Raw genomic sequence first — 26,160 nt, 5'->3', positions numbered from 1 at the left:
AATCCACGCCGAGGGCCGAGTCGTCGCGGCCTGTCGGTCGCGTGCGGGGAGGGGGCGTCTTCCGGTCGGGCCGAGCTCGTCGCTAGGTTTGTTGAAGGACATCGGCCGCCGAGTTTGGGGTTCGGACGAAGGTGGGTGAGAAAGCGCTCTTGGCTGCTCGGTCCGGTGATTGAGCTTTGTAGGGCCGACTAGAGTCTGGCCGTTTTTCCAGCCCCGGAACAGCGCGAGGTTTTCTTTTTGCGGGGAGACGCTGGGGAATGGGAAAGGCGCTGGAGAAAATGAGGGTCAGGGCCCCATGGCGGATCTAGGAAGCCTCAGCACCGCGAGTGACGAGCGCCCCAGGGCTCGCACGGTTAGCGGAGAGCCTTATGCCCCACTTCCCAGTGTGGATTGGGAGTGAGGCCGGTCGAGAGGGGAGCTCCCCAAGGTCATCCATCCAGTGGATGTTGAGAGAGGACTCTGGATTTTGACCCCATCTCTGGCAGAGTTCGTGTGTCTTGGCCTCTATGGCCATAGCGATTTGTTTCCTCCGAGCTGCGATCGGGAAACCAGGTCTCCTTTACCTGCGCCGTGGCCTTTGTCAAAACCAGAGTAAACGTGGAATGGCCCTGCGGTTCTCCAGGCCTGGGCTCTAAAAACGGATTAGATTTTGTATCCCAGCGGTTCTGAACCTGTGGATCATGATCGCTTTGACAAGCCTCTATCTCCAAAAATATTTATTTACATTACGAGACTCCTAGCCGTAGCAAAATTACAGCTGTGAAGGAGCAACGGAATAATTTTATTGGGGGAGGGGGAAGAGAGGTTTCACCACAACAGAAGGAAGGTCGCAGCATTAGGAAGGTTGAGAGTCACTGCCGTGTTTGATCAGTGCAAGGGTTTCCACAGAGGCTGTTTGCTGCTTGTGGTCCTTTGACTTTCATCTTCCTTATACCTGGTGATGGCACTACTCCAGATAGGTGCCCATAAGACGGGAATAGCTGTATCCAGGAGCCTGTTACAAAGCAAGGGCAGCTGCTCACCCCAAGACTTTAATGAAATGCCCATTTCACATGGAAAGGCTGGTGGTATTTAATAGTAGTTATTGGATTATTTAGAAACAGAAGCAAAACCTGTCAGCTTAGACTTTGTAGCAGGCTGCTGTTCAACAGTAGTACATTTTTTTAAAAAATACTAACTCACAGGCTCACAATTATTAGTCTTTGGTGATTTTTTTCCACTACCAAATGGCTCTAAGCTTGCACATGACTGCAAGGACAGGACATTTTAGTTTTATTTGTTCCTATTGCCAGGTGTGAATGGCTTGTCCCTCTAGTCCCAACACTGTTGGGCAGATCTCTGTAATTTCAAGGCCAGCCTAATCTATGTAGTGAGTACAGGCATCTGGGGCTACAGACTGAGATAAATAAAATAAAATAAAAATTCCATACAGGGCATTGTTAACAATATTAACTGTTAAAAAAGGTCATTGTCCTAAAACAATATGCAGTTTGTTGGAAGGTGCTTTAAGCCTTAATATCACCTTTGCTTGCCATGTGGTGGTGCCACACACATTTACTCCCAGAACGCAAGGCCAGCTTAGGTCTACAGAGTGAATTAATCCTGTCTCTCCATGACAGTGACGGCAAAGACATCACCATCGACACCACTTAGATGGAAATCTAAGCTTCCTTTAAAACCCCAGTTCCCGTACCTTCCCTTTGTTCTGCAGTCAGAATGAGTTGTCTTTGGAATACATCATCCTTCTTGCAGTATTCTATAGAATGAAATTTAAGCATCTCAATATTAACCAATTATGACCAAATCTCCTCCTAACGGTGAAAGGTATCAATCACTTAAAGAGTTGAGAAGGTTGATGAGCTGGCAACGACAAGGAGTCTTAGTTTTCCGGAGGGTTTCTCATGAGAACCTACTTCATAACTTTAAAGAATGTATCATGAAGTAAATGGAGAAGAATGCTTTGGGAGTGTAGTGAAGGGGAGCTGGAACTATGAAGGGTTTGGTTGTTAATAGTGATTTTCCTGCTTTGGCTAGATTGGCCAAGATCTGTGAAAGAGACCCAGGGAAATTTAGATTTTCTTCATTGTTCCAGTAACCATTATGAAAGTATTCAAAATTAAGGTCTCAAATTTTGTTGCATGAATGCATCTGAAACCTTTGAATAGTTAATAGAAGGGTGTGCTGGCTTCCATAGCAACAATACCCTTATGTTTTCTCCTACTCCCATTTAGAAGCTAACCAGTCTGCCAATCTTGCCTGGACCTTGACCAGCTAGTTCAAGTTGCTCCTGGAATCTGTGGCTCAGCTGTGGTAGATAGGCCATCATACTTAGAAAACTGAATGGTTTTGAATCTGCTGTGACTTGCTGAGTGTTAGCAAGTACGATGTCACTACTGCAGCTTTCATTCCACTCCACCCCACTCCTTATGGCTCCCTACTCCCAGCCAAATCGTCAGGATTCGTTCTACTTTTGTGACTTAACACAGGCATACATAGATGCATGTACATTTAAACCTGGGCTCTGTTTACCAGGAAACTCTGGTTATTTGTTCTGAGTCTGGCTTATGTCATTAACGTAATGATTTTCTGTTGCATCTGTTCCCCTGCTTGCTGACAATTCATTTTCCTTCTGACTGAATAAGGTCCCACTGTAAATGTGTACCACACATTCTTTATCTACTCTGCTGAGAGGCATCTAGACACGGTCAGTATTTTAGCCACTGTGAATAGGGGAGCAGTAAACATGGACGTGCAGATAGCCTTGTGGTCAGTGGCTTAGTCTTTCAAGTAAACCCCAAGTGGAATAACTGGGTTGTATGGCAGTTCTGTTTTTAATTTTCTGAGACTCCTCCACACAGACTTCCATAGTGGCTGCCCCAGTTCCCACTCCTAGCAGCAGTAATGATTTCACTTTTCCCTACATCTCCCCAGGATGTTGTCGCTTCCTTTTAAAGCAGTTTCTTACATAGAAGGAATAAAGCCAGGTAGTGGCACTCACCTTTAATCCCAGGACTTAGACAGAGGCAGTCGGATCGCTGCAGTTCCAGGACAGCCTGGTCTACAGAGTAAGTTCCAGAACCCAGAGAAACCCTGTCTCAAAAAATTAAAAAAAAAAAAAATGTTCTCCAAGGGTTTCCCCCATATAATTATTGAGCATTAGTTTTGTTTGATGTGCGTATGTGTTAAAATTCCTTCCAGGCCTTTTAAGACAAGTAAGCGGACAGGGTTTCTAACCCAGTGTCTGTGGAGGAGCCTGGGGGTGTGCACTTCTAACAGTTCCTCTGGGTTTCCTGCTGCTGCTCTAGCGACCTGACTTTGTGAACAGTGATATGCCCTGTAATACCCAGAAATAGAATTGATTTTTGGTATTTAACATCACTTGGGACCTTCTTCCATGTGGTACACTGGTCTATATAATTGTCCTTCAACAGCAATTGTCATTTATTCGTCCCATGTTGGGTTTCAGGTCTTTCTGCTTTTGTGAACAGTGTTCGGTGATGATTCCTAGTCCATATATTTCTGCCTTGTGATAATTTCTGTCAAGGTAAATTCCTGGAGAAGATACAAACATCTCAGCTAGATAGAAGGGTCTATCTATTATATGATATGATAGATATTCTAAATGTTTGCTGTCATCCCAGTTTACACCACACAGTGTATTATAGCCAGTTAACACTGCCAGTTGTAATTTAGCTATGCTAGTATGATAGTTAAATATTGGTTTGGTTTTACATTTCTTCTTTTGAGAGTCAGGGTCGCCTCTTTTGCCCAGCTGGCCTGGAACTTCCCATGTACCAGGCTGACCTGAAACTCATAGAAAACAGCCTGCCTCAGCCTCCCCAGTGCTGGGATTCAAGGCCTGTGTCACACCAGGCTGACATCATGTTTCTTTGTGGAGTTGACTCATATACTTTCCTTTATATTTCCCTTTCCAAAGACAAGGAAAATACTTGCCAGTTCTTGGCTTACACTCAAAGTCCTTTATCTGTTGGGTATAAGGAGTAAGGTTCCAGCTTCAGAGACCATCGTGACAGTGTCAATATTATCATCAGTAGACGTTCTGTCTCCCATGGAACCCTGGGTGATTTATAGGAAGAAAAACCGACAGTGTGTGTTACTCTGTTCAGTTGGTGGTTACGTTTGAAAAACATTACAGGCTCCAACTTTAGCTGGCCTTAAAAGTGATTTAATTTTAATAGCACAGTATTGATAGAGCCCTGAATGAAAACATTTAACTGTACTGAGTCAAAGGAGAGTTAACGTCAACTCTTTTCTCTTCCTATGCTGAGTGCTTGATTATTCTGGGGTCTAGGAAGAGTGAGCAATGGGAGAAGGTCCTACCAGTCCTTACCAGCTTTCCCCACGGCTCCACTATTGCAGTGGCAGCTGAACCACAGAGGAGAGATTTGGAAACTGAAAGAATTTTATTTTCTTATAAACTGCACCCAAATCAATTTTATTGTTTTGTTTTTAGATTGACGTCATGGCTGGTGCAGAAAGTGATGGCCAATTCCAGTTCACTGGTATTAAAAAATATTTCAACTCTTATACCCTCACAGGTAGAATGAATGTAAGTATCAACTTCATTTTAAACAGTTATATCTTAGAATCATAGAGATATGACAGCTTTCATTTACATCTCTCTTTTGTTCTCAGTGTGTCCTGGCCACATATGGAGGCATTGCTTTGCTGGTCTTATACTTCAAGTTAAGGCCTAAGAAAACTCCAGCTGTGAAAGCAACATAAATGGTGAGGAGCTGCCACTTCAAATGTGTTCTTAGTCATTCTGACAGCAGGGCTCTTTCTTACCTTAAAAAATAAACTGTTGGCACTCTTTAAAATTCATTGTATACACGAAAGAAAACATTGGGTATAATGTACACCTGAAAGCCTAGTAGTGAGGGGACAGGCAGAAGGATTACAAGTTCAAGACCAGCTTATGCTACGTAGCAAGACTTAGTCTCAAAACAGTGCAGAGAGAGAGTGGCCAAGGATCTGGGTGCAGAGTCTTCTACTGTACTCCAGCACCACTGGGGAGGGTGAAGCAGGAGGATCACAGTGATTGTGAGTCTGCTCTGACTCAAGCAAAACAAAACCCAAGAAAGGTATGACATCAGAATGGTTTTGCACTTGGGAGTGTTTTCTTGGGGTTAAGTGCTTTCCCAAAGGATTATGGGATACCTTGCTTTGTAAGAGGGTATATATCTTTTACCTCAGCCAGAGTAGACTGATTTTTGATAAATTAGTGTGTTAAAAATTCTCTTGGGTTTTGTTGTTGAAGTACTTTTTTCTCTTACCATTTGTATTTTTCTTTTTTTGTTTTTTGTTTTTCGAGACAGGGTTTCTCTGTGTAGCCCTGGCTGTCCTGGAACTCACTTTGTAGACCAGGCTGGCCTCAAACTCAGAAATCCACCTGCCTCTGCCTCCCGAGTGCTGGGATTAAAGGCATGCGCCACCACCGCCCGGCTCATTTGTATTTTTCTTAACACTATTCTTGTGTGTGTAACAATTAGATGACTTCAGTGAAGTGACTTAATGTTTTATTGTTGGGAGCTCACGTCCTTGCACACTCGCATGCCAGGACACTGATGTGGAAGGGTGGGGACAACTGTAAGGAGCAGGTTTTCACCTCCAGGGACAGGGCCTTTCACTTCTCCCTAGCTGGCATGCACATTTACAGGCTGGCTTTTCTGTCTCTGGACATCTATCTCTACATAAGAGTGCTGGGAATAGATGTGTCACTGTGTCGCCCCCCAACCCCCATAAATTCTTGAGACCAAACTCCAGCCCATCTAAAATTATGTAAACTAAATTATGTAATTTAGTTTTGGTTGGTTTTGTTTAGGTTGTTTTGAGTCTTGCTTATAACCCAACTGGCCTCACAGTTTTGGCAATTCCTCTTTCTCAACCTGCTGAGTTTTGGAATTACAGGCAAGTGCCACCATGCCTGGGTAGGGGTAGGGATGCTAGAGCCTGGAGAAACGTCTCAGAGGTTACGATCAAGTACTGCAGACACTGTAAGACAGAGGACCTGAGTTCAGACCCCACTCCCAGGCCAGGGTCTTACAACTGTAACCTCAGCTCCAGGCAAACTAACATCCTTTTCTGGACTCTCACACATAAACACACACAATTAAAAATAAAGTCTTTTAAAAAGAAAAATGGAATTATGAGCTGATGTTGTGGTACTAGGGGTCAAACCTAGGGCCTTGGCAGATGCTAGACCATCCTGCTCAGCCCCAACCCTAACCAACCTTTAATATATAAAGTTGTAATATATGCTGGGCTTTTGAGAGCTCTACACTTTCATAGAATGCTGGCTTCCTTTAAGACTTTCTTACAGTCCCCTTCAAGCCCTCTTCTCTGTCCAGAAGTCAGTAAATGGCGGTGGCAGCCGCTGTGCAGAAGGCTTGAGGACTGATGCTTTTCTCACTTATTTTTGTTCTGCTCTTAAAAGCTTCACCATCTTGAATCCGTTTAACTTAGGGGACTGTGAAGTCCAGTCCATGCCTTGTTCCTGGTAAACAAGCAGTATTTTGCCCAATGTTATACATAAAGGTGCTCTTAATTTTGGGAGGGTAGTAGTATCCCCATAAAAATTGTATCTTGAAAACTAAGTAGCAGACATGTCTTACCTATTTAAAAATGTTACCTTACAACTAGATAGCTAGCTCAGGAGTTGAGAGCACCTTCTGCTCTTATATAAGACTAGGATTCGATTCCCAGCACCCATGTTGGTTCACAACCGTTCTAGTGGATCTGCTAACCTTCTTCTGATGTCACACAGGTGGTACATGCACACACGTGCAGGCAGAACTCTCACACATAAAATTAACAAACATTTTAAGTGTTACTTTGTATACTTAGGTTTTTCCAGTAGTTTTGCTTTTAAGGCTATACTGAACTATTGGCAGTTTCAACAGCTACTTCAATTGTTAAAGCTGGAACGTTAAACTATGGCAACCTGAAGGAGCTGTGTATACACACACACACACACACACACATATATTGTTACATATGTCCTACTGACTTTTGAGAACCTAGTGAATGTACATTTTACTTTGGGGAATTTGTGGTGATTACTGATTGTCAGTAGAACACATTTAAATCAAACTGTTTTTGCTTTGTTTATAGGATTTTGAAATGTCTGACCTCACCTGTTAAGTCCCATGCCTGAAGAAGCTGATGTGAACTCATCATGTAATACTCAATTTGTACAATAAATTATGAACCTGGAAAAGCTGGTTGTCTTTATTTACAAGATATCAAAAATATAAAACTGTACAAAATGCAACAAAGGCAAAAACTGGCAGTGACTTGGTCTGAATCTCTTAGTTTTCCAAAGCAAGGCTCAGTATTGGAGGTAAGCAACTGAAATGTCTGTCTGACTTCAAGTGTACTAGGTCATATGTAGCCATGTTAGCTGAAGTAGAGTGTGGAATCTAAATCTCCTCACCTGCTTTGTAAGTGTTTGATTGCACGCCAAACTTACATGGTAGGAACTGAGATGTTGGTGGATGGCTGTACATGTAGACTTAGGAAGTGTGGTCCCTACTCAGTTCCATACAGTCCACTAATGGTGGGTGAAGGGAAGCATGTTAGTGGGTCACTGAACACGCTGCTTGAGTGCCGTACAATAACCTCATTACAGCACACACACGTTCATAGAACTCTTCAGCTACTCAAGGTGGTACTATATTTCTTAACTTGAATCTTGAAGCAGAATGAATTGTTTAAATCAAATTGATTTTTTTCTAAACACAATAAATTAAAATAGCATTTGAACAACAAAAAAAAAATGCATAGTTTCCACACAATCCAAAGCACCATAAATGTCCCCTCCACGAACATAATACCTCTTATTCAACTAACGGAAATTAGTTAAATGTGGTTGCTATAGAAACGTGGAACTGTCTTGTTCAGATTTTCCAAGCAGCATACTTCCAGATCCATGTAGACAAAAACATTCTTTGTAGCTTAAATACTAATCACTGAGGTATTTGCTTTTAGTCTCCCTTTTCCAAACAGTAGCTTCCAAAAGGTCTCTAATACCGTTGGCTTATTGCGGACTGTAAGCTCCTGCAGCTAGAACCAAGTTTCTTCTTGTAAAATGTAGGTGTACAACTGGTGTTGATTTGGTCATATATGTACCCAATAACAACTCCTGGGAATTCTCAGGTAGGTTTATATGCCCGGTGGCTGTAGTAAAGTCATCAGTCTCTAAGTCTTCAAACGCTTTGACGGCGTCCCATAACCGGACTGTATTATCCATTGAACCTAAAAGGAAGCCAAAGGAAGCCATCAGTGTGCCGCTGTCACAACTCCCCATGGATACTTGTGTTTACTGTGGTTTCTTTACCCCACAGCCATGAAATAACTTACCTGATGCCAAAATTTCACCATCTCTACTAAACCTAAGTGAACACACTGTATCAGTGTGGCCTTTTAATTCTCCAACCATCAAGCCGTGTCCAATATCCCAAAGAAGTACTCTGCCATCTGTTGCTCCTGTAGCCAGGAATCTCCCATTGGGAGAAAATGTCAAGGAATGAATTGGTCCCTAGAAACGAGCAAAGTAGGGTTAAATCTATCTGATAAGACTGAGGTAGAATTGTAGTTTAATAGCATGACCATTATTTTTAAACTGTTTATGCTCCTGGTTAAGTATTTCAACTTTGGAAGCATCTGTGTGCTGGAATAATGAAGGTGTGACATACCTTGTGCCCAGTGAAGATTCTTACACAGTTACCATTGAGGACATCCCAGAGCCGCACAGTTCTGTCTGCAGAGCCCGTAGCAACATAGTTCGAATTTGGATGAAATCTAGTGCAATTCACATCAGCAAGATGGCCAGCAAATATCCTCAAAGGCTGATAGTGATCGGTAGCCCAAAGCCTGAAAATAAAAATAATTTAATAAAATTTAACCCAAAAGAGAGGTATTTCCAGGTGAAGATCAATTCCAAATGGTTCCTCTAACTGAAATTGCTATCTAACTGAAGGAAAGATAACTGGGACTAACTTTTTTTTTTTTCCTGAGATGATGTCTCATGTAGCCCAAGCTAGCTTTGAACTCACTATCCTGTCTCCATATCCCAGAGTACTGGTACATTTGGGTTTGGTTTTTTTGTGATTATTTTGTTTAAGACAGAGTCTCACTTTGTAGCTGTCCTGGAATTAACTGTTAGATCTGGCTAGCCTTGAGATCCCTCTACCTTAGCCTTCCAAGTGCTAGAACTAAAGGCATGTGCCACCATGCCCAGTTCCCAAATGCTGGGATTACAGACATAGAGATTAGCTTTCTTTTGGTTTTTGGGGTGTGTGTGTGTGTGTTTTGAGACATGGGTGTAGCCCTAGATATCCTGGAACTTACTCTGTAGAACAAAATGGCCTCAAAATTCAGAGAGCTACCTGATTCTGCCTCTCAAGTACTGGGATTAAAGGAGTGTACTGACAACTGCCTGGCTTAAATGATTTATTTTAATTTTATATGCATTAGTGTTTTGCCTAGGCGCGTGTCTGTGTAAGGGTGTCGGATCCTCAGGAACTAGAGTTACAGTCAGTTGTGAGCTGCCACTTATGTGCTAGGAATTGAACCTGGGTCCTCTGGGAAATCAGTCAGGACTCAACTGCTGAGCCTTTTCTCCACCGGCATGTAAACTCTTGTATAAGTTCTTTTATACCCACCTTCCCACTCCTAATGAACAGAAAACCATTTTCCTATAGTTTTGGCAACCACATGATTTCTAGCAAAAATTACATCAAAGGGGACTTTAGAATAACAGAAGACAAAGGTATTCATAGTAGAAGCAGGGCCCTTGGTGTAGACAATAGAGGGAGATAATACTCCCGTCTCACATTTTCAAACTACAACTGTGAATTATCTTCTCAAAAAGTTAATCCTGAATAGCATGAAAATCAAGTTTGCTGGACTTTGTATTCTCGACAAGAAATGATTATATTCAGTGAGTAAACTTCATTAGATCATAATGTTCTTACCGAGCTACTCGGTCATGGCCTCCTGACACGAAATAATATCCGTATGGAGAAAACTGTGTGTCCCATACTGGGTAGTTGTGTCCTTTATACCCAACCAAGCAAGTGAAAGTCTGAAGGCTCCAGAGTCTAACAGTTCCATCCTCTGAAGAGGAGAGTAGGTAGTTCCTGAGGAGAAGAGGTGATGTTTGATTCTCAGTACAATCTAGTTACCTATCTTCCAATCTCACATCTTAACAAATGACATGCGCCTATGTCACATCAGTGTGTGTGCATGCACATGCTCGTGGGAGTGGGCACATGGTGCTGAGGCCTCAGCCTAGGGCCTAGCACATGGCAGGCAGGCACTCTACCACTGAGCTACACATCCTTAGCTCCCTCACTTGTGTGTGTGGAATGCAGTATGCATGGGCATATTTAGGCATCTTCCTTGGATCAATCTCCCAGATGTACCCAGAGCTTGTCAGCTTTCTCCAGAGACCCCAGCTCCAAGTCCAGGATACTGGGACTAAAGGAGGGCTGCCAGGCCAGGCCAGCATTTATGTGGGTGCTGGAGATCCTAAACCTGCTTTTCACTCTTGCATGATGAGCACTTTACTCACTGAGCCATCTTACTCCCACCTCTTTATTCTTAGAATTCACAGTAGGTAACAAGAGCTAAAAGTATTAAACTGATGTTAAATGAAATCTTGTATCTTGAATACCTACTGTAGAAAGCTAATTATGAAACAAACAAAACAAAGCTGTCAAGACTATGGGGAGGGGTCACAGTACTTTAGAAAAGAAAAAAAAAATGTGATGACTCATGTATTATCAGAATTTGGGCAATTGAGGCAGAAAGCTTGCTGCAAATTCAAGGCTAGTCTGGACTACTGTTTTGAGACCCTATTTTCAAAACACCAAGAAATAATATTGAAGATGATAAGCAGTATTGTTACCTAAACAGTCTAGAAATGAGGTGTATCAATTTTGGATATGTTATTTGCTATCTGCATGGGTTATATCTAAAATAGAGAAGGAGTCAGGTATAGCTCAGTAGCAGAGTGCATGCCCAGGATGTGCTCCAGGCCCTGTATTCAGCCAGGACTCCATTCCTCCGCAGATCCTAATCTCTGCCTTGTCACTGGAATCAGCTGCTCTCAAGTAAAATGGATCATTTGGCTAAACCTATTAAGTACTGGTTTGTTTGGTTTTTTGTTTGTTTGTTTGTTTGTTTTTTAATTCTTAAGATCTCACAAGTGCAAAGATATTATGGGTGAAAGCACCCTTTCCCAGGCATTTTCACAGAAAGTTAGAAATGAAAAACAAGAATAACCTAAACGCGTATGGCACTATTATTTCAAAACACCGTCTGGCTCTGATGCCCAGAGAACCTAGAACCACAGTTCTCCTGCCTTAGCCTCCAGAGGAGCTGGGATAGCAGGCAGGCACCTACCACGACACTCAGCTTTCTTCCGTCTTCCCATTACAGAAACCCAAATGCTTCTAATGCCATTAGTATGAGGAATTTCTCTTAAATTTTATGAAGTGCCATAAGAATAATCCACAAACTCAAGCAATTCAATCTCTATCAGAGGCTATTAAAGACAAAGCTCAATTTTGAAACCAGTGAAGCCCTGAATGTGTATCTTCATTTTGTAAATTCAGTATACACTTAGTTGCTATTTTATATCCCAGTACCCCAAAATAAATTAGCAAATGGTAAGCTAATTCTAAAAGACACCGAACTCCAGGCAACCATGTTTAGCATTTGCATTTAACTTTAAGCTCTCAGTTCTGTTTATCAGCATTTAATTGTGTTTGGATTTTACCTATCCGGACTGAAGCTGGCTCCATAGACAGGCCCACTGTGACCATACAAAATCTTCAACTCACTTGCAGTTTTCTCATCCATGATTCTCTCTAAGACATCATCTGATTCTTTGTCTATAAGACTAAGATCTAAAAAGGTCCAGAAATATTATTTTAGTTATATTATTTAAGGCAATGCGTCATAGTTCAGAACTAACATTTCAACGTTTCTTCCTCTGTAGCAACAACACTATACTACAGCTAAAATAAGTGAAATAAGTCCCTTGTATAGAAGAAAATGAGTCTTAAAAAGTTAATAATCTGCTAGACCACACAGTTACTCAGTGTGAAAACCAGGACTAATTCTTTAGTCTGTCCACTATGCTACATTTTATAAAAAAGAAACTATACAAATCCTAAAACAATGTAAACATACTGTTTAGGAAAAATAGCTATCAAAAAGCATTTAAAGTCCTGACCTTATTACAAGTTTGGTCTTTTTGGTTTGCCTTTTGTTAATTTTATATGTACCAATGTTTTACGTGCATGCATATGCATGTACCACATGCATGTGTTGGTGCCCCGGAACTAGAGTGATGGCTGGTGGTGGAAATCTTACCCAGGTCCTCTGCAAAATGGTCAGTGCTCGCAACCAGAGTCATGTATTCAGCCCCTTGTTGTGAGTTTTGAGAGTCTTCACTGTGTAGCTTAGGATACTTTGAACTTACAGTGATCCTTCTGCCTCAGCCCTTGTATGAACGTGAATCTGAGCATGCGTGCCATCACACACAGGTAGATGTCAGAGAACAACCTGTAGGGTCGGTTCTCTTCAACCACGCAGGTTGTAGACATTGAACTCAAGTTTGCAGGTCTGGTGGCAATCATTTGCCTTATTTGCTGAGTTACTAAGGTTTAGTAAGGCCCTGCCAAGTCTCACTAAGGTTTTCATAAAATGTATAGGCAAATAGTCATCTAATATCAGTTTTAACTTTAAAGCTTCATTTTATCCGTGAGAGAACTGGGGGCCAATGGAATCATCATTGCCACCCTCAAAGGCTCTTTTACTTATTGGAAATGTTATCTTGGTTTGAGACAGTTCATTTAAGGTTTGCGGCTGGCCTTGAATTCACTCTGCAGTCTAGGCAAGCCCTTAAACTCACTCCTTTTAAACACTGTTTAGTGTCTGTGCATACGTAGACGTACACATGCCTAGCACATGTAGGGAGGTCAGAGGACAACTTTTAGGAGGCGGTTCTCTCCCACGTGTGGGTTCCACGGAATTGAAGTCAGGGCATCAGGCCTGGCAGCAATGAGCCATCATCTCACCTGCCCAGTCCTTGAATTCTCATCCTCCTGTCTCATCCTCCTAAGGTGTTTGTTATCACAGGCCTAAACCACCAGGCTGTAACCCCGGAATTCAAGAGAAATCACTTCTGCAAAGATCACAATTTCCTATCTAAATTCTATAAAATCAAACTGATGTAGACTAATTTCAAGTTTATATCATAGGTCATCTCAGTTACCTGATGCTTGTTTGACACTACGAAGCTTTTTAGGGGTCACAGACCACACTCTGACAGTTGAATCAGCAAAACCTCCAGCAATCAGACTAGAGTCATCAGTGACATCCACTGCAGTGAGGCCCTGAGAGTATTAAAAAATACATATGTTAGAGGGATTAGATAACATTGTGGTAGGGAAAAAAATCCAATCATATCTAAAAAATGTATAATGCTAGACAATGGTGGCACACACCTTTAATCCCAGCACTTAGGAGGCAGAGGCAGGCGGATTTCTGAGTTTGAGGCCAACCTGGTCTACAGAGTGAGTTCCAGGACATCCAGGGCTACACAAGAGAAACCCTGTCTCAAAAAGAAAATAAAAATTGTAATGGATATTTTTCCCATATGAAAGATCATTTGACAACTCTGAACACATGAGCAAAATTAAATGTACACCTATATATGTAACTACATATAACAATAATTAAGAGATCATAATGTGGGGACACAAGGAGAGTTGAGGAGAGGCAGGGGTAATTTTCATGTAGTGCTCATGTATGAAGTTCTCAAAAAAAGTAAGTACAGCCAAGATGAGATCTGGGTTACACTGTCAGGTGAAATGCACTGTCAGAGGCACAGGCAGTGAGCGCCTTATCACTTGCTTTTCCGCCCTCTGTATTTGGAGTGCGTAATAGAAAGTAATTGTTAATCATGTTTGAACTTTACTAGAAGATACATCTTAGTATTCTATTGTAAGAAATCAATGAAGATAATTAAGATTTAAATTAAAAATACCAAATTTATATTATTACTTAAACCAAGCTTAAGAGATGAACCAGATGAGCGTTGACCGTTCTCAGAGTTAGAGGAACACAACTCCAATCAACTAATGAGGGTCAAGTATGAGCAAGAGTCTTACTCTTACTAAAAGTTGCTAAAAGGCTTTTAAATTCAAACATCTATCTATTCTGACCAGTGTATGCCTGCCCGCCCGCCCTCCCTCTCTCCCTCCCTCCCTCTCTCTCTGTTCCCCACCATTTTGTAGCCCTAGCTGTCCTGGAACTCACTCTGTAGATCAGGCTGCCCTCAAGCTCAGACCTGCCTGCCTCTGCCCAGACTGCTGGTATTAAAGATGTGCACCACCACACTGCTGCCCTTTGCTTTTAAGTTAGATAATGCAGAGAGCTTAAACAAGAAAATTCTATCTGAGGTATGTTTTCTCAGTGGTAAGTCACCATTTCATCTGACTCTTCTGGGAGAAACTGTCCAGTTGTTTTACTGACCTGGTAAGCATTAAGGAATGTATAGAAACAAATGGAGGGTAAACAGTCTGGCCCGAGGCGCACTCGTTTGGTAGTTTCTTTCATATTCATTATTTTGTCCAGTTTGTCTGAATCTTTTAACTCAGGAAGAGGAATTCTGTAAGAGGAAACAGACTAAGAATCACTCTTTGATTATTAATAAACTCCAACCCTCTGTGACATAGCTTCCACCTTTATGTACGTTTCATCCCCACCTGTTTTGAGGCGGGGCATTGGGATCTTGTTTTTTGCTTTTAGAGCCAATACTATCCTTCTTAGGCTTCTTCTTTTTAGGTTTTCCTTCTTCATTTTCTCCTTCTTCGTCCTCATCATCCAAAGGCACCTCAATTTCTGGTTCTTTTAGTAAACCAAAAAATACCTACAAGTCACAAGAATCAACAGTTTTTAACTTTTGTTCAACATGTTTGGTTAGGTCATTTCTCTTTTCAGGCTCTCTTGCAGCTACAAACGACCACATCATTTTAACCCACAGATACATGCAGCAGCGCCCCGCTTACGCCTGCCTGCTGTCCTGGTTTTAGAGACTCAGCACGCCTTTTGTTGTGTTCCCTACTTTTCCCTGGATCCAGCTGCATTCCCGTGAGAGCCATGTAAGTGCGTGCACACACATGCACCATACTCTAAAGACAGTTGGCCAGGAGCCACAAGCCAAGAGGTATAGACTGCACTTTGGAATTATTATGCGGGTCTCAGAAGCAAAAGCAAAAGCAAAAAAAAAAAAAAAAAAAACAAACAAACCTTGCTCGTCTTAGCCTCTGCAGTTAAGGCTCTGTTACTCGAAACCATTCCCAAATCCTCACATATACCACAAATCTTCAGAACAACACATTTTAAATGCAGTACTGGATTCCTCCCAAGGTAGTTATAAGAATGTATACATAATTTCCATTATATAATGGAAACTCACATGACATTGTTGTCAGTTTGCTCCTGCACATTACATCATTCTAGGTTAGCTCCCGTACCTTCGATTTGTTCGCCTCTCGTTTCGCCTCTCCTGCCAGGCTGCCCACCATGGCGTCGATCTGTTGCTTACTGCGAGGCATCCCGTCGAAGATGTCGATGTAGAGGTGCTCCTGCACGATGTTCCAGATCTGATTGTTCTGCTTCTCCTGGAGATGCCGCTTCAAGAGCTGGTACGAGTCCCGGGAAATGCGGAGAACGAATTTACTCGTCCGAAAGTCCAGCATGGTCTCGTTCCCTTTCATGTGCTCCTTTTTGGTAAGACTAGATAACACTCGTAGGTCATCCTGGTAGTAACATTCCTGATCTCCATGGAACCTGTTTTAGTGATTTTTAAAGAGTCATTTTTCAATGTGTCATTAAGGTAATCAGCTTCTCCCTCATACATTTATAAACCATCCCAGAATCATCGGTAGCTAGCATATAATTATATATTTGTAATAATGGAACTATATAAATAACCCTGACTAGGCTGTAGGATCAATAGTAATATATTTCAAAATGATTATAACTCAGTTTCTAAAGCCACCCATTTCTCTACTGAAACGTATGATAAGCACTTCAGGAGAACCTTCTGGAATTATGCAGTGAATGGGGCTTCTGAGCAGACCTAAGACTCACTACCAGTATGTATTTCTTTTGAAAACCATCTTTGACCCATGGTGGTGCACGTCTTTCTTTAATCCCAACACTCAGGAGGCAGAGCCAGAGCCTGGATCTCTGAGTTTGAAGCCAGCTGGTCTACAAAGTGAGTTACAGGACAACCAGGGCTACACAGAGAAACCTTATCTCGAAAAAGAAATTAAAAATTCTTTGGTAATACAGAAAAATGTCAGAATCCTTGCTTTACTGAATTTTGCACTTTCTCAAGACCTCTTTAAAACTTTTTTATTAAAAACATTTCAAACATAGGAATAGAAAATAGTATGCCTTCAGTGTACTTATCACAGACTCAATGATAATCAGAACATATATTCTTATAAGCCTATACATTTTAATTACTTATGTTAAGACATATTAAATATCAATATTTTAATAATGATAAACTAAAGAACAAATACTGGTACTAAACAATGAGCACTTTCATATTTTCACTACTACCAAGGCAATTAAATAAAGCCTTCAGTCTTGGTTATAACTTATAGTTTAAATATACTTTTGTTTTTATGTCTTGGCTTGTTTTGCCCTCATTTGGGCATGGGGTCCTAGCAGACTGTCTGTAATGGGAACAGAGAGCCTTTTATGACAGCCCATCTTCCTACATGGAAAGGTGGCTATCCCAGGAGACTGAAGGAGCAAGACTGATGACAGTACTACAAAAGAAATTAGTTGGGCTGGTGAGATGGCTCAGTGGGTAAGAGCACCTGACTGCTCTTCTGAAGGTCAGGAGTTCAAATCCCAGCAACCATATGGTGGCTCACAACCATCCGTAACGAGATCTGACTCCCTCTTCTGGAGTGTCTGAGGACAGCTACAGTATACTTACATATAATAAATAAATAAATAAATAAATCTTAAAAAAAGAAATTAGTTTCTAAGCTGGGTGGTGGTGGCACATGCTTTTAGTTCCAGCACTCAAGAGGCAGAGTGAGTTCAAGACCAGCCTGGTCTACAGAGAAAGTTCCAGTACAGCCAGGACTATTATGCAGAAAAACCCTGTCTCTTTAATTAATACATATATATATTAAAATAAAGGCTTCTAGTGTAGAAATGTTATTATCAGACAAAGAAAGGGGAGGGAGTGACAGTTTGCTTTCAGTACCTTCAATTAGGAATCTGAGTATAAAGAGTGGATAATAGCTTTCAGGAGTTGTTATCCACAAGTCCTGACCTCAAGCTCTGTAGCTTGCACTGAAGCGCTGCCTTCAGTCAGCCCAACCCTGCCCCCTTGGCATCTGTAACAATGCTTTCCGGGACTTCTCCATGTTTCTCCACCTTTTCCTTTTCTGTATCCTATACTTGTTAATGTTGGAGCTCTTCAAGCCAATGTATGGCTCTAGGTGCTCCTCTCCTCTCAGCTGTTATATAGGGGAACGGGATTACATTAGACTGGACTGTTGGCAGACCTGTCTTGGAAGTACTGGGGATTTTTGGGGGTTTTTACCTTTTTTTTTTCTTTTTTTTGGTTTGAGGTTGAGGTTTGTTTGTTTGTTCGTTTGTTTTTGTTTTGTTTTGAAGACAAGGTTTCTCTCTGTGGAACTCAAGCTGTAGACCAGGCTGACCTCACTCAGAGACCCACCTGCCTCTGCCTCCTAAGTGCCGGGATCAGAGTTGTGCACCACCATGCTACATGCGCTTAGTGGTTCTTAGTGGATTCTTAAATTACTTAAAAGTTCACTTGAACTGGAACTACAGACTAGTACCTCTACTTGACACATCACATCCTCCTCCGGGGATTTCTGTCAGGAAGTCGTCCTTCTCCAGAGGACACCCCAGAAATCTGCATTGGCAATGGTGTCTCACCTCAATGTCCATCCCTGCACTGTGGGGTCAGTCTGCCTTTCACTTCACCAGCAGACTGTTTCTCAACAGCGGTATTACTGATATATTGGGCAAGACAATTCTCTGCTAAGTAGGACTATCTATACATCCCAGAATAGTTACTATTCTTCCCTCCTCCCCAACAGGTATTTATGACAAACAAACATGCCTCAACATATTTCTAGGTGTCTATGGGAAAGAGGACTGCCACCACCATTAAGAAGCACTTCACTCTAGTCATCCAATAGTCCTGTCCCTCACCGTGTGTTTGCCTCTGCAAAAAAAAAGCCTTTTAAAACGCATACTCTGGGGTGGGCGGGGGGCGGGGAGGTAGAGACCATGCCTATAACCCTAGCACTCAGAAGGGAGAAACCAACAGATCTCTGCAAGTTTGAGGTCAGCCTGGTCTACACAGTAAGTTCCAGGCTAGGCAGGACTACACACTAAGATCCTGTTTTAGGAAAAGGACAAAAGGGGTTGGGGATTTAGCTCAGTGGTAGAGTGCTTGCCTAGCAAGCACAAGGCCCTGGGTTTGGTCCTCAGCTCTTGGGGGGGGGGGGGGGGGGAGGGAAAAGGACAAAAAAGACTGCAATTAATGAATGATCCTCTAATGACATCTATAGCAGAGATGCCTCACTGTGCCCAAATGCTCATTTTAACTCCCTTCCTCCGTAACAAAACACCTGACTATTAGCTGGGGACAGACATCTCGGGGAAGATCGCAGGAAAGATGGCATTTCCTACATTTGTCGCTAGGGATGGTCACTGATAAAAAGTTAGAAAAAGAAGTGTGAGCATCTCCCAGGAACGTGTGCCTTTCTTGCTGACTAGAACAGCGTTTGGACTGCTGTCCAACAGAGGACCAGCTTGTGCCTGGAAGAGAAGCTCCTGACAAGAACACTGGCCGATGACTGAGGACTTAGCTATCAGCCCTAAAACTGACGTTTTACTTAAGCCTCTTGTTTGCGTTGTTAGTCATCTTCTAATCTAATCCTAACACAGTTCCTACTGCTCTCAGAATCCAGTTTTTATTCATAATCATTGAGTTTTTCAGTGACTCTCAATCAAATCTAGTCTTATCCAGTGTAAGTCCCTATTATTCCTATGACACAGATCCTCAACGCAGTGCAAGAACCTGCCTGCTGCTCCCAACTGAACGCTGTACCACAGCCCTGCACATTACTGGCCTCAGCTGCTATGGGCTTCTTTCCGTCTCTGTAGTTACAGGTATGCTCTTCTCCTCCACTGGCTAATTCCTAGCAGCCCTTCCTCAGTTCTCGTTTCAGGACTGTTTCCTCTGGAGGATCAATCCTGCCTGTGTGTCAGGTTCATGCTGCCCAAGGCACCTGTCCTTCTGATTTACATTTGTGTGGTTACAGATGTGTGTGCTTATACATACATAGATAGATAAAGACGTTAAGATTCACATACTTCTCAAAGAATGATTTTGCTTCATTTTCATGTTGATTATAAACTAGCTCCAAGTACATATGTACAAACAGAGGATAAAAGAGTTGGGATAACTCTGCTCGATGGCAGTCCAGAGAACATTCAATGAAGTGTTTCAGTCCACTGTAGTATTCTTCATACATTGTAGGGTCTCCTTGTTGGTTGTAGGCCGACAAGACAGCACTGACGTCTGGCTGGTCTTCCACAGCTACACTTGCAACTGTTTAAAAAATGAATGACAACTTTTAAGAAAATGATCTAATTGCACCAAGCAGATGAGGTTTTGCTAAGGCCCCAGGGACGACTGTTTCTCAGAATTGTCCCTGTCCTCTCTACTTCTCTTCCGCAACACAACCACGCATCTTTTCCTTTTTTAGTTTTGTATTACATTTGCTTATTTTGTGTATATGTGTGGCTGTGATGAGGCTAGCAGGCAGACAAGCCATAATAGTTATATGGAGGGCAGAGGACACAGTCAGTAGACAGTTCTCTCCTTCCATGATGGAGGTTTCCAGGACCTATCTCAGTTTGTCAAGCTTGGTGGCAAGTACCTTTACCTGCAAGCTCACAGTCACAAAACCTTTTAATACGACTCAGAATGTTTTTGAGTAGCCCAAGTCAAAACTCGTTCAGTTTGACTTTATCTTACATTTTTAAATCAATAACAAGAACAGTCAACATTTTTTCCTGGAATTGTGTTATTCTAAAGACAAAATGTGCATACAGGATTGGGAATGTGCAAAAGACTTGTCTAGCATGCACAGGCCCGAGGTTGAACTCCCAACACCACCAAATAAATAAATAAATGGATGTGCAAAGGTACCAGTTATGTTAATCTTCTCTTAAGGCTCAGTGCAAACAGCATACATCACACTCCAGTGCCTTGTATATAAATCCTGTACCATCAGTCCTGTGATACCCTCATGTTCAACATCAATCACCTTATATAAAATATCAGCATCTCAGGGGAAAGGGGAACATTTGTTATAGCTCTGGAATATAAAAGGCTACAACTCAACTGCATGTACTGAAAGCAAGTTCTATAACCAATCACTGCAAGGTAGAAAGCCTGAGTATTTGTTTGCAGTATAGCAATACAAAACAATAATGCTTTTTTAAAAATCAAATTAGAGTTTGGATGTTGAAAATTTTGGCAAACTACAGTTATAGTGTTATATCCTGTTATGTTCTTTAAAAAGTGATTATACTACTCTTTATTGAGAAAATTATAATTAAGGTTATAATTTTGTAGTCATTCTCATGGTCTCTTTTTCTCCTTGGTTTCTTGAGTATGATCTAAAAGAATAAGTCAAGTTTCTTGACAGATGAGAGATATTAGAAAAATAGTATAATAATATAAATTGTTACTATACAGTCACAAAATTTAGCATATAGAAAAGACCCTCCTCAGTTACATTTTCCACATATTTTTACTTATCACCCCCTTCCCCCATTACTATATTTAGCTGGGGATGGCTTTCTCACAGTAATTCTCCTTCCTGCCTCAGCATCCCAAGTGCTGGCATTATAAACAAGACACAGTTCTATTTATGGATCACAGTGTCATGTGTTCAAACTCCCTGTCTGGCAATGCTCTCACTGAAACAGATTAACATGTCTAGAACCACTAACCTGGATAACTTAATTCAATAGTTACTGATCTCCTGAGTTTAATTTTTTTAAAGATTTATTTATTATTATACATAAGTACTCCATAGCTGTCTTCAGACACCAGAAGAGGGAATCAGATCTCATTACAGATGGTTGTGAGCCACCATGTGGTTGCTGGGATTTGAACTCAGGACCTTCGGAAGAGCAGTCGGTGCTCTTAACCACTGAGCCATCTCTCCAGCCCCGAGTTTAAAATTTTTAAGTTTGGTGTATATTAAAGACAAGTTTCAGGTAGCTGGGACTCTCCTTCCACCGTGTCGGTTCTGAGGACCCAACTCAGGGGATCATACATGGCAGCAAGCGTCTTCATCCGAAAGTGTTTTACGATATGGATTTGTGACAAGTTTCTGGGAGAAACGTGGACATGGGTTGTCAGTAACTGGAGTCAGGAACTAAACTTTCAGAACTAGGCACATTACTCATTACATCTTAGACTCGTAATAACTTACTTAGTAAAAAGGCAAAATAAAATAAAATAACCCCCCCAAAAAAAAACCTTTAACTGACATCACACAAGAAAAAGCAACAGAGACAAAAAGGTCTGCCCCACTCCTGCCCGTAGACTTAAGAGTTTTCAAAAGCTCTGCAAGGCAGATTCCCAGACTCTGCCCTTACAGAGTTTAATAAGCCTTAAGTGATGCTCAGAAATCCTCTAAAACACTTAACACCAGCGGTTCTCAGCCCACATTCTAAGAAACACTTACAACCTCCACTCTGGAGGTGTTATCCAAAGCAAGCCCTTCCGGCTTTGCTCAAAAAGTCCGTTGTCTCGTCTCAAAAGGAGAGATGAGAACTATACAGTTGTGAAAAATCAAGACACGGAAAGTACCTGCTGTACAATAGTAGTATGGGAATGTGACAGTACGATACTCGTGTTCACGCGAACCCAATCCTAGGTTCCTAAGTCTAAGTAAGAGCAGAAACCCCGAAACCCCTAAGGTTCCCCTCTTCTGTCAATCCCCGGTCCCTGGCGCCTCCCTCGACTCCACAGCCCTGCTGCTCAGCCTCTGGCTGGAACTGACAGCTCAGAAGAGGGTTTGACTGCGCAGCCGGCGCAGGAGCGAAAGGGGCGGGCGTGTGGCCCTAGAGGCGGGCCCAGGAAATTCAAAACAAGCCCGCAGAGGTGCAGGCCCGCCAGCCCTCGCCTTCCCGGCTAGCTCCCCTTCCAGCCGGCGCTCCTCAGCCCGGGAGCCCGAGACTCACCCTTTCCCGGAGCCGCAGGACCTGAGGCTGAACCCGAGAACACCGAGGTCACCGAGGCGCCCGTCCCCGGAGGCTCGGGGGCCGCAGAGCCGGGAACTGAAGCGGTGACCCGGCTGAGAAGCGCGCTGGCCGCCTCCGCGCCGGCCCCGTCCAACTCTCCCGGAGCTCCGGAGCCCGCCACCGCCTCCTCCAGCAGCCGGGCCTCCCGGCGCAGCGCCTCTTCGGCCTCGCGGAGGTTGCTCTGCCGGAGGAATTGCAGCACGGCCAGGAGGGTCTGTCGGTCGTGGGGAGCGCCGGCCTCCGCCGGAGCGGCGGGCACCGGGGCCGCCCCCGCCGGGGCAGCGGCGGAGACAGCCACCCCAGGCTTGGGGGTCCCGCCGTCCCCGCCGGCCGCCGCTGCCACTGCCACATTCCCGCCGCCGCCGCCGTTGGGGCCGTTGTTGGGAGTGCCGCCGCTCCCCTCGCCTGCGCCGTCGCCAGCCTGCGGAGGTAGCAGCGTCGGCGGTCCCTCAGGCTCTAGCTTGACCGCCACCTCCGTCTGCTCCTCCGCCAGCGCCGCCATCTTGCGGCTGAGCCACCTCGCGCCGTCAAGCGTGACTGCGTTTTCGCCACATGGAGGGCGGGGGTAGGGCGTTTCACGACAGCCGGGGCAGGCCATTTACGGCAGTGGGAGGAGCTAGCGAGGAGAAAAGGCACGAGAAAGAGCTACTTTCAAAACCGAGCGAAAGGCAGGCAGGAAGTGGGAGTTGCTTACCGTCAGTCTCTATTGCATTTGCCTGCTAATTACCGTTTATTGCATTCAGGCGATGAGATAGCCGTTTTATATTATACGAGCTCTTTTAATTCAACAAGTTTAAAGGTGCTAATCCCTGGAGTCTTTACAGACGGCTTAACCAGAATCCAAAGAGGTTAAATACCATGCTAAAATCACACGCGAAGAAAACGATTCACGCCCAGGTATTTAATTCAAAAGCACATAGCATTTATCAGAAAGAGGCCTCCTAGTTACTGGAAAGGCTCTCTGATGCTGTGGGCTGAGCAGTGGTTACTTTTTCAGTTTTTCTTTCTTTCTTTTTTTTTTTTTTTTTTTGGTTTGGTTTGTTTTTTCGAGACAGGGTTTCTCTATAGAGCCCTGGCTGTTCTGGAACTCACTTTGTAGACCAGGCTGGCCTCGAACTCAGAAATCCGCTGAGTGCTGCGATTAAAGGCGTGCGCCACCACGCCCGGCTCTTTTTCACTTTTTATTCCTGTAAAAATCTAGCTTTGTGAACTTTACAGTATATGTTATATCGTTTATTTTTTTTAAAAAAGCCTTTAAGCTGGATGTAGTTTCTAAAAATAAATTTAAGCCGAAGATAGAGGTCACAGGATCGCCTCAGCAAGTTCTAGATCAGTCAGGGCTACACTGTCTCCGGAGACCTTGTCTCCAACAAGAACAAGAACAACAAAACCAAAACCAACAACAAAATCAACTATAAAGTTAAAGAGAAAAAAAAGTTAATTTCTTCTCATTCCTTGTTACCAAATAAACCATTTCTGTCCTAAGGAAAAAATTTTTTTTCCTTTTTAAAGAAAAGATTAAGGCAGGGTCTTATGCACGCAGGCTGGCCTTGAACCTGCTGTGAAGTTAAGGGGGACCTTGAATTTCTGGTCCTCCTGCCTTCACCTTCCAAGTGTAGGGGTCCAGCTAAAAAGTTTTTATATAGACGTTTTTATGACTAAAATGTTTCTACTGTGTATTAATTACCCATTGTTACTATTTTGTTGTTGTTTGGGGCAGTACTAGGAAGTGAACCTCACCCTGCCTCTTGAATCCTAGGCAGTGTTCTGCTGCTGGGCTACAACAGCAGCCCTTACTTGGAAGGAGATGGGAAGAAGGTGTCTGACTTGGGGAAGTATGGCCACCTTTGTCCTCTCTACGCGGGTCTCTGAGAGTCCAGCGTCCACGTTGTGCTTTAGCTGAGGCTAATGACTTCAAGTACAGTGTTTCCTGTTTCACCAGAAGAAATAAAGTCACTGGGTGCCTAGGAGACCCTTTTGTTATCTTGTTTCTGTCTTCTTCCTTTCTGCTCCCTGCTCCCAGGGTCCTTAATCATTCAGATTCTGCGTCAGTCTGGGTCTTTGAAGGGCGCCCACTCCTTCTCTCCAGCTCTTGCCCTTCTGATTTCCTTTCATTTCACAGGTTACTGTTTCATTCTGACATTTTTTTTTTAAGATTTATTTATCATGTATACAATGTTCTGCCTGCATGTATGCCTGCACACCAGAAGGGGGCACCAGACCTCATTATAGATGGTTGTGAGCCATCATGTGGTTGCTGGAGATTGAACTCGGGACCTCTGCAACAGCAGCCAATGCTCCTAACCTCTGAGCCATCTCTGCAGTCCTCATTCTGACATTTTTTTTTCTGTAGTTCTTCATACTTAGTAAGCATGTTTACAAATGTTTCTTCTTTGTCCTGCTCCCCCTTGTAGGAAAGTGCCAGTGTACAGTTTTGTCTTCGAGGTCAGTTGGCAGAGAGTTCCTCTACCATCCTTTTCCCTCTCTACCTGTTTTTTTTTTTTCAGTACAATAATACATTTTTAGCCTACAGCTATACCGCTACATTTATTTAGTTTATTTTCTTCAACTGTTGTATTTTTCATAGTATTTTGATTCTATTCTTTGTTGCTATTTTTCCTGAAACCCAACTAGAGGATTTTATTCTCTGTAGATATTTGATAGTGTGTGCAATATTTCTCAAGGATGCTTTTGGCGTCTAAAATTCAGAAATGCTGTTAGACTTACTAAAATGAACAGGACAATATTTCCTCAAAAAACAAGCTGTTTCTTTTCATAGCCTAAAATTATTCAATCCAGAATGTTAGTGTTGCCAAGGCAGCAACACTACCCTGATGTAACTTTATGAACAAATAGTTTGGGTGTTTAGTTTTGTAGGGTCTTTCTTCTCTTTTCTTTTCTTTTCTTTTCTTTTCTTTTCTTTTCTTTCTTTGGCAGACTCTCACTGTGTAGCCTAAACTGGTCTGTGATTCACCATCTTCCTACCTCACCTCACTAGCGCTTAGAACTATTACAGCTATAAGCTGCCACTCTTTTTTTTTTTTTTTTTTTTTTTTGTTAAAAGATTTACTTATTTATTATATGTAAGTACACTGTAGCTGTCTTCACACACTCCAGAAGAGGGCGTCAGATCTTGTTACAGATGGTTGTGAGCCACCATGTGGTTGCTGGGATTTGAACTCTGGACCTTCGGAAGAACAGTCAGGTGCTCTTACCCACTGAGCCATCTCACCAGCCCCTAAGCTGCCACTCTTAGCCAATATGAACTGTTCTCTAATATGGGTTTGGGGGCCTAGAGAAATGGCTCAGTGGTTAAGAACACTAGTGACTCTTACAGTGGACCCAGGTTCAATTCCCAGCACCCACATGACAGCTCAGAACTGTCTGTTTGAGGAGATATGACACCCTCAGAGATGTACATAGAGGCAAAATACTGATACACATAAAATATCTTAAACTAAATAAATATAGGTTTGGAGCCCACTGCTACCATGTGTGGTCCACCCCCATCAGGAGAGAAGGATAATGGAAGAGAGATGAGAGAGAAAGAGGAGTGGAGTCGCTATGAAGAGAGGAGGAACTGGGGAAGAATAGCCTGATGTGAGAGTAGCCTGAGGCATGGTGAAGCTTTGCCCCATGCTGCCACTGACGGCCACATCTGGATCCATCCATGGCCATGACTTAGTGGGGAGGGGAGGTGTCTGTGGATGTCTGTGGGTCATA

At 42.8% G+C, this 26,160-nt stretch overlaps 2 protein-coding genes across 2 annotated transcripts; one reads left to right on the top strand and one right to left on the bottom strand.

The window, feature by feature from the left end:
- The first annotated feature begins 56 nt into the window (after window positions 1-56).
- On the top strand, window positions 57-7,233 carry Atp5md (ATP synthase membrane subunit DAPIT). Its single transcript, NM_023211.5, has 4 exons — window positions 57-131; window positions 4,475-4,570; window positions 4,657-4,749; window positions 7,135-7,233. Exons 2-3 carry the CDS (start codon window positions 4,484-4,486, stop codon window positions 4,744-4,746), a joined length of 177 nt encoding a protein of 58 aa, NP_075700.2. The 5' UTR covers window positions 57-131; window positions 4,475-4,483; the 3' UTR covers window positions 4,747-4,749; window positions 7,135-7,233.
- Window positions 7,225-22,956, bottom strand: Taf5 (TATA-box binding protein associated factor 5). The gene is made up of 11 exons (NM_177342.3): window positions 22,378-22,956; window positions 19,486-19,723; window positions 15,576-15,891; window positions 14,805-14,968; window positions 14,572-14,707; window positions 13,310-13,430; window positions 11,807-11,936; window positions 9,999-10,163; window positions 8,718-8,895; window positions 8,383-8,560; window positions 7,225-8,277 (listed from the first exon to the last, which is right to left on the bottom strand). The coding sequence occupies exons 1-11, from the start codon at window positions 22,937-22,939 to the stop codon at window positions 8,060-8,062; spliced, it is 2,406 nt and encodes an 801-aa protein (NP_796316.2). The 5' UTR covers window positions 22,940-22,956; the 3' UTR covers window positions 7,225-8,059.
- Window positions 22,957-26,160: the final 3,204 nt, after the last annotated feature.

This window comes from Mus musculus, chromosome 19 (assembly GCF_000001635.26).
Source record: "Mus musculus strain C57BL/6J chromosome 19, GRCm38.p6 C57BL/6J".
NCBI classification, from domain to species: domain Eukaryota; kingdom Metazoa; phylum Chordata; class Mammalia; order Rodentia; family Muridae; genus Mus; species Mus musculus.
Note: the sequence above shows the minus strand (reverse complement) of the source record. Positions and strands in the feature narration are given on the sequence as shown.

Excerpts from the sequence above, each read along its gene's own strand:
- Atp5md (NM_023211.5), top strand. The coding sequence starts at position 4,484 with ATGGCTGGTGCAGAAAGTGATGGCCAATTCCAGTTCACTGGTATTAAA. Across the intron at positions 4,571-4,656 it reads CCCTCACAGGTAGAATGAAT|TGTGTCCTGGCCACATATGG; the intron begins GTAAGTATCAAC and ends TTTTGTTCTCAG.
- Taf5 (NM_177342.3), bottom strand. The coding sequence starts at position 22,939 with ATGGCGGCGCTGGCGGAGGAGCAGACGGAGGTGGCGGTCAAGCTAGAG. Across the intron at positions 15,892-19,485 it reads GCAAAATCATTCTTTGAGAA|GTTCCATGGAGATCAGGAAT; the intron begins GTATGTGAATCT and ends TCACTAAAACAG. Across the intron at positions 8,278-8,382 it reads TGGTGAAATTTTGGCATCAG|GTTCAATGGATAATACAGTC; the intron begins GTAAGTTATTTC and ends GCTTCCTTTTAG.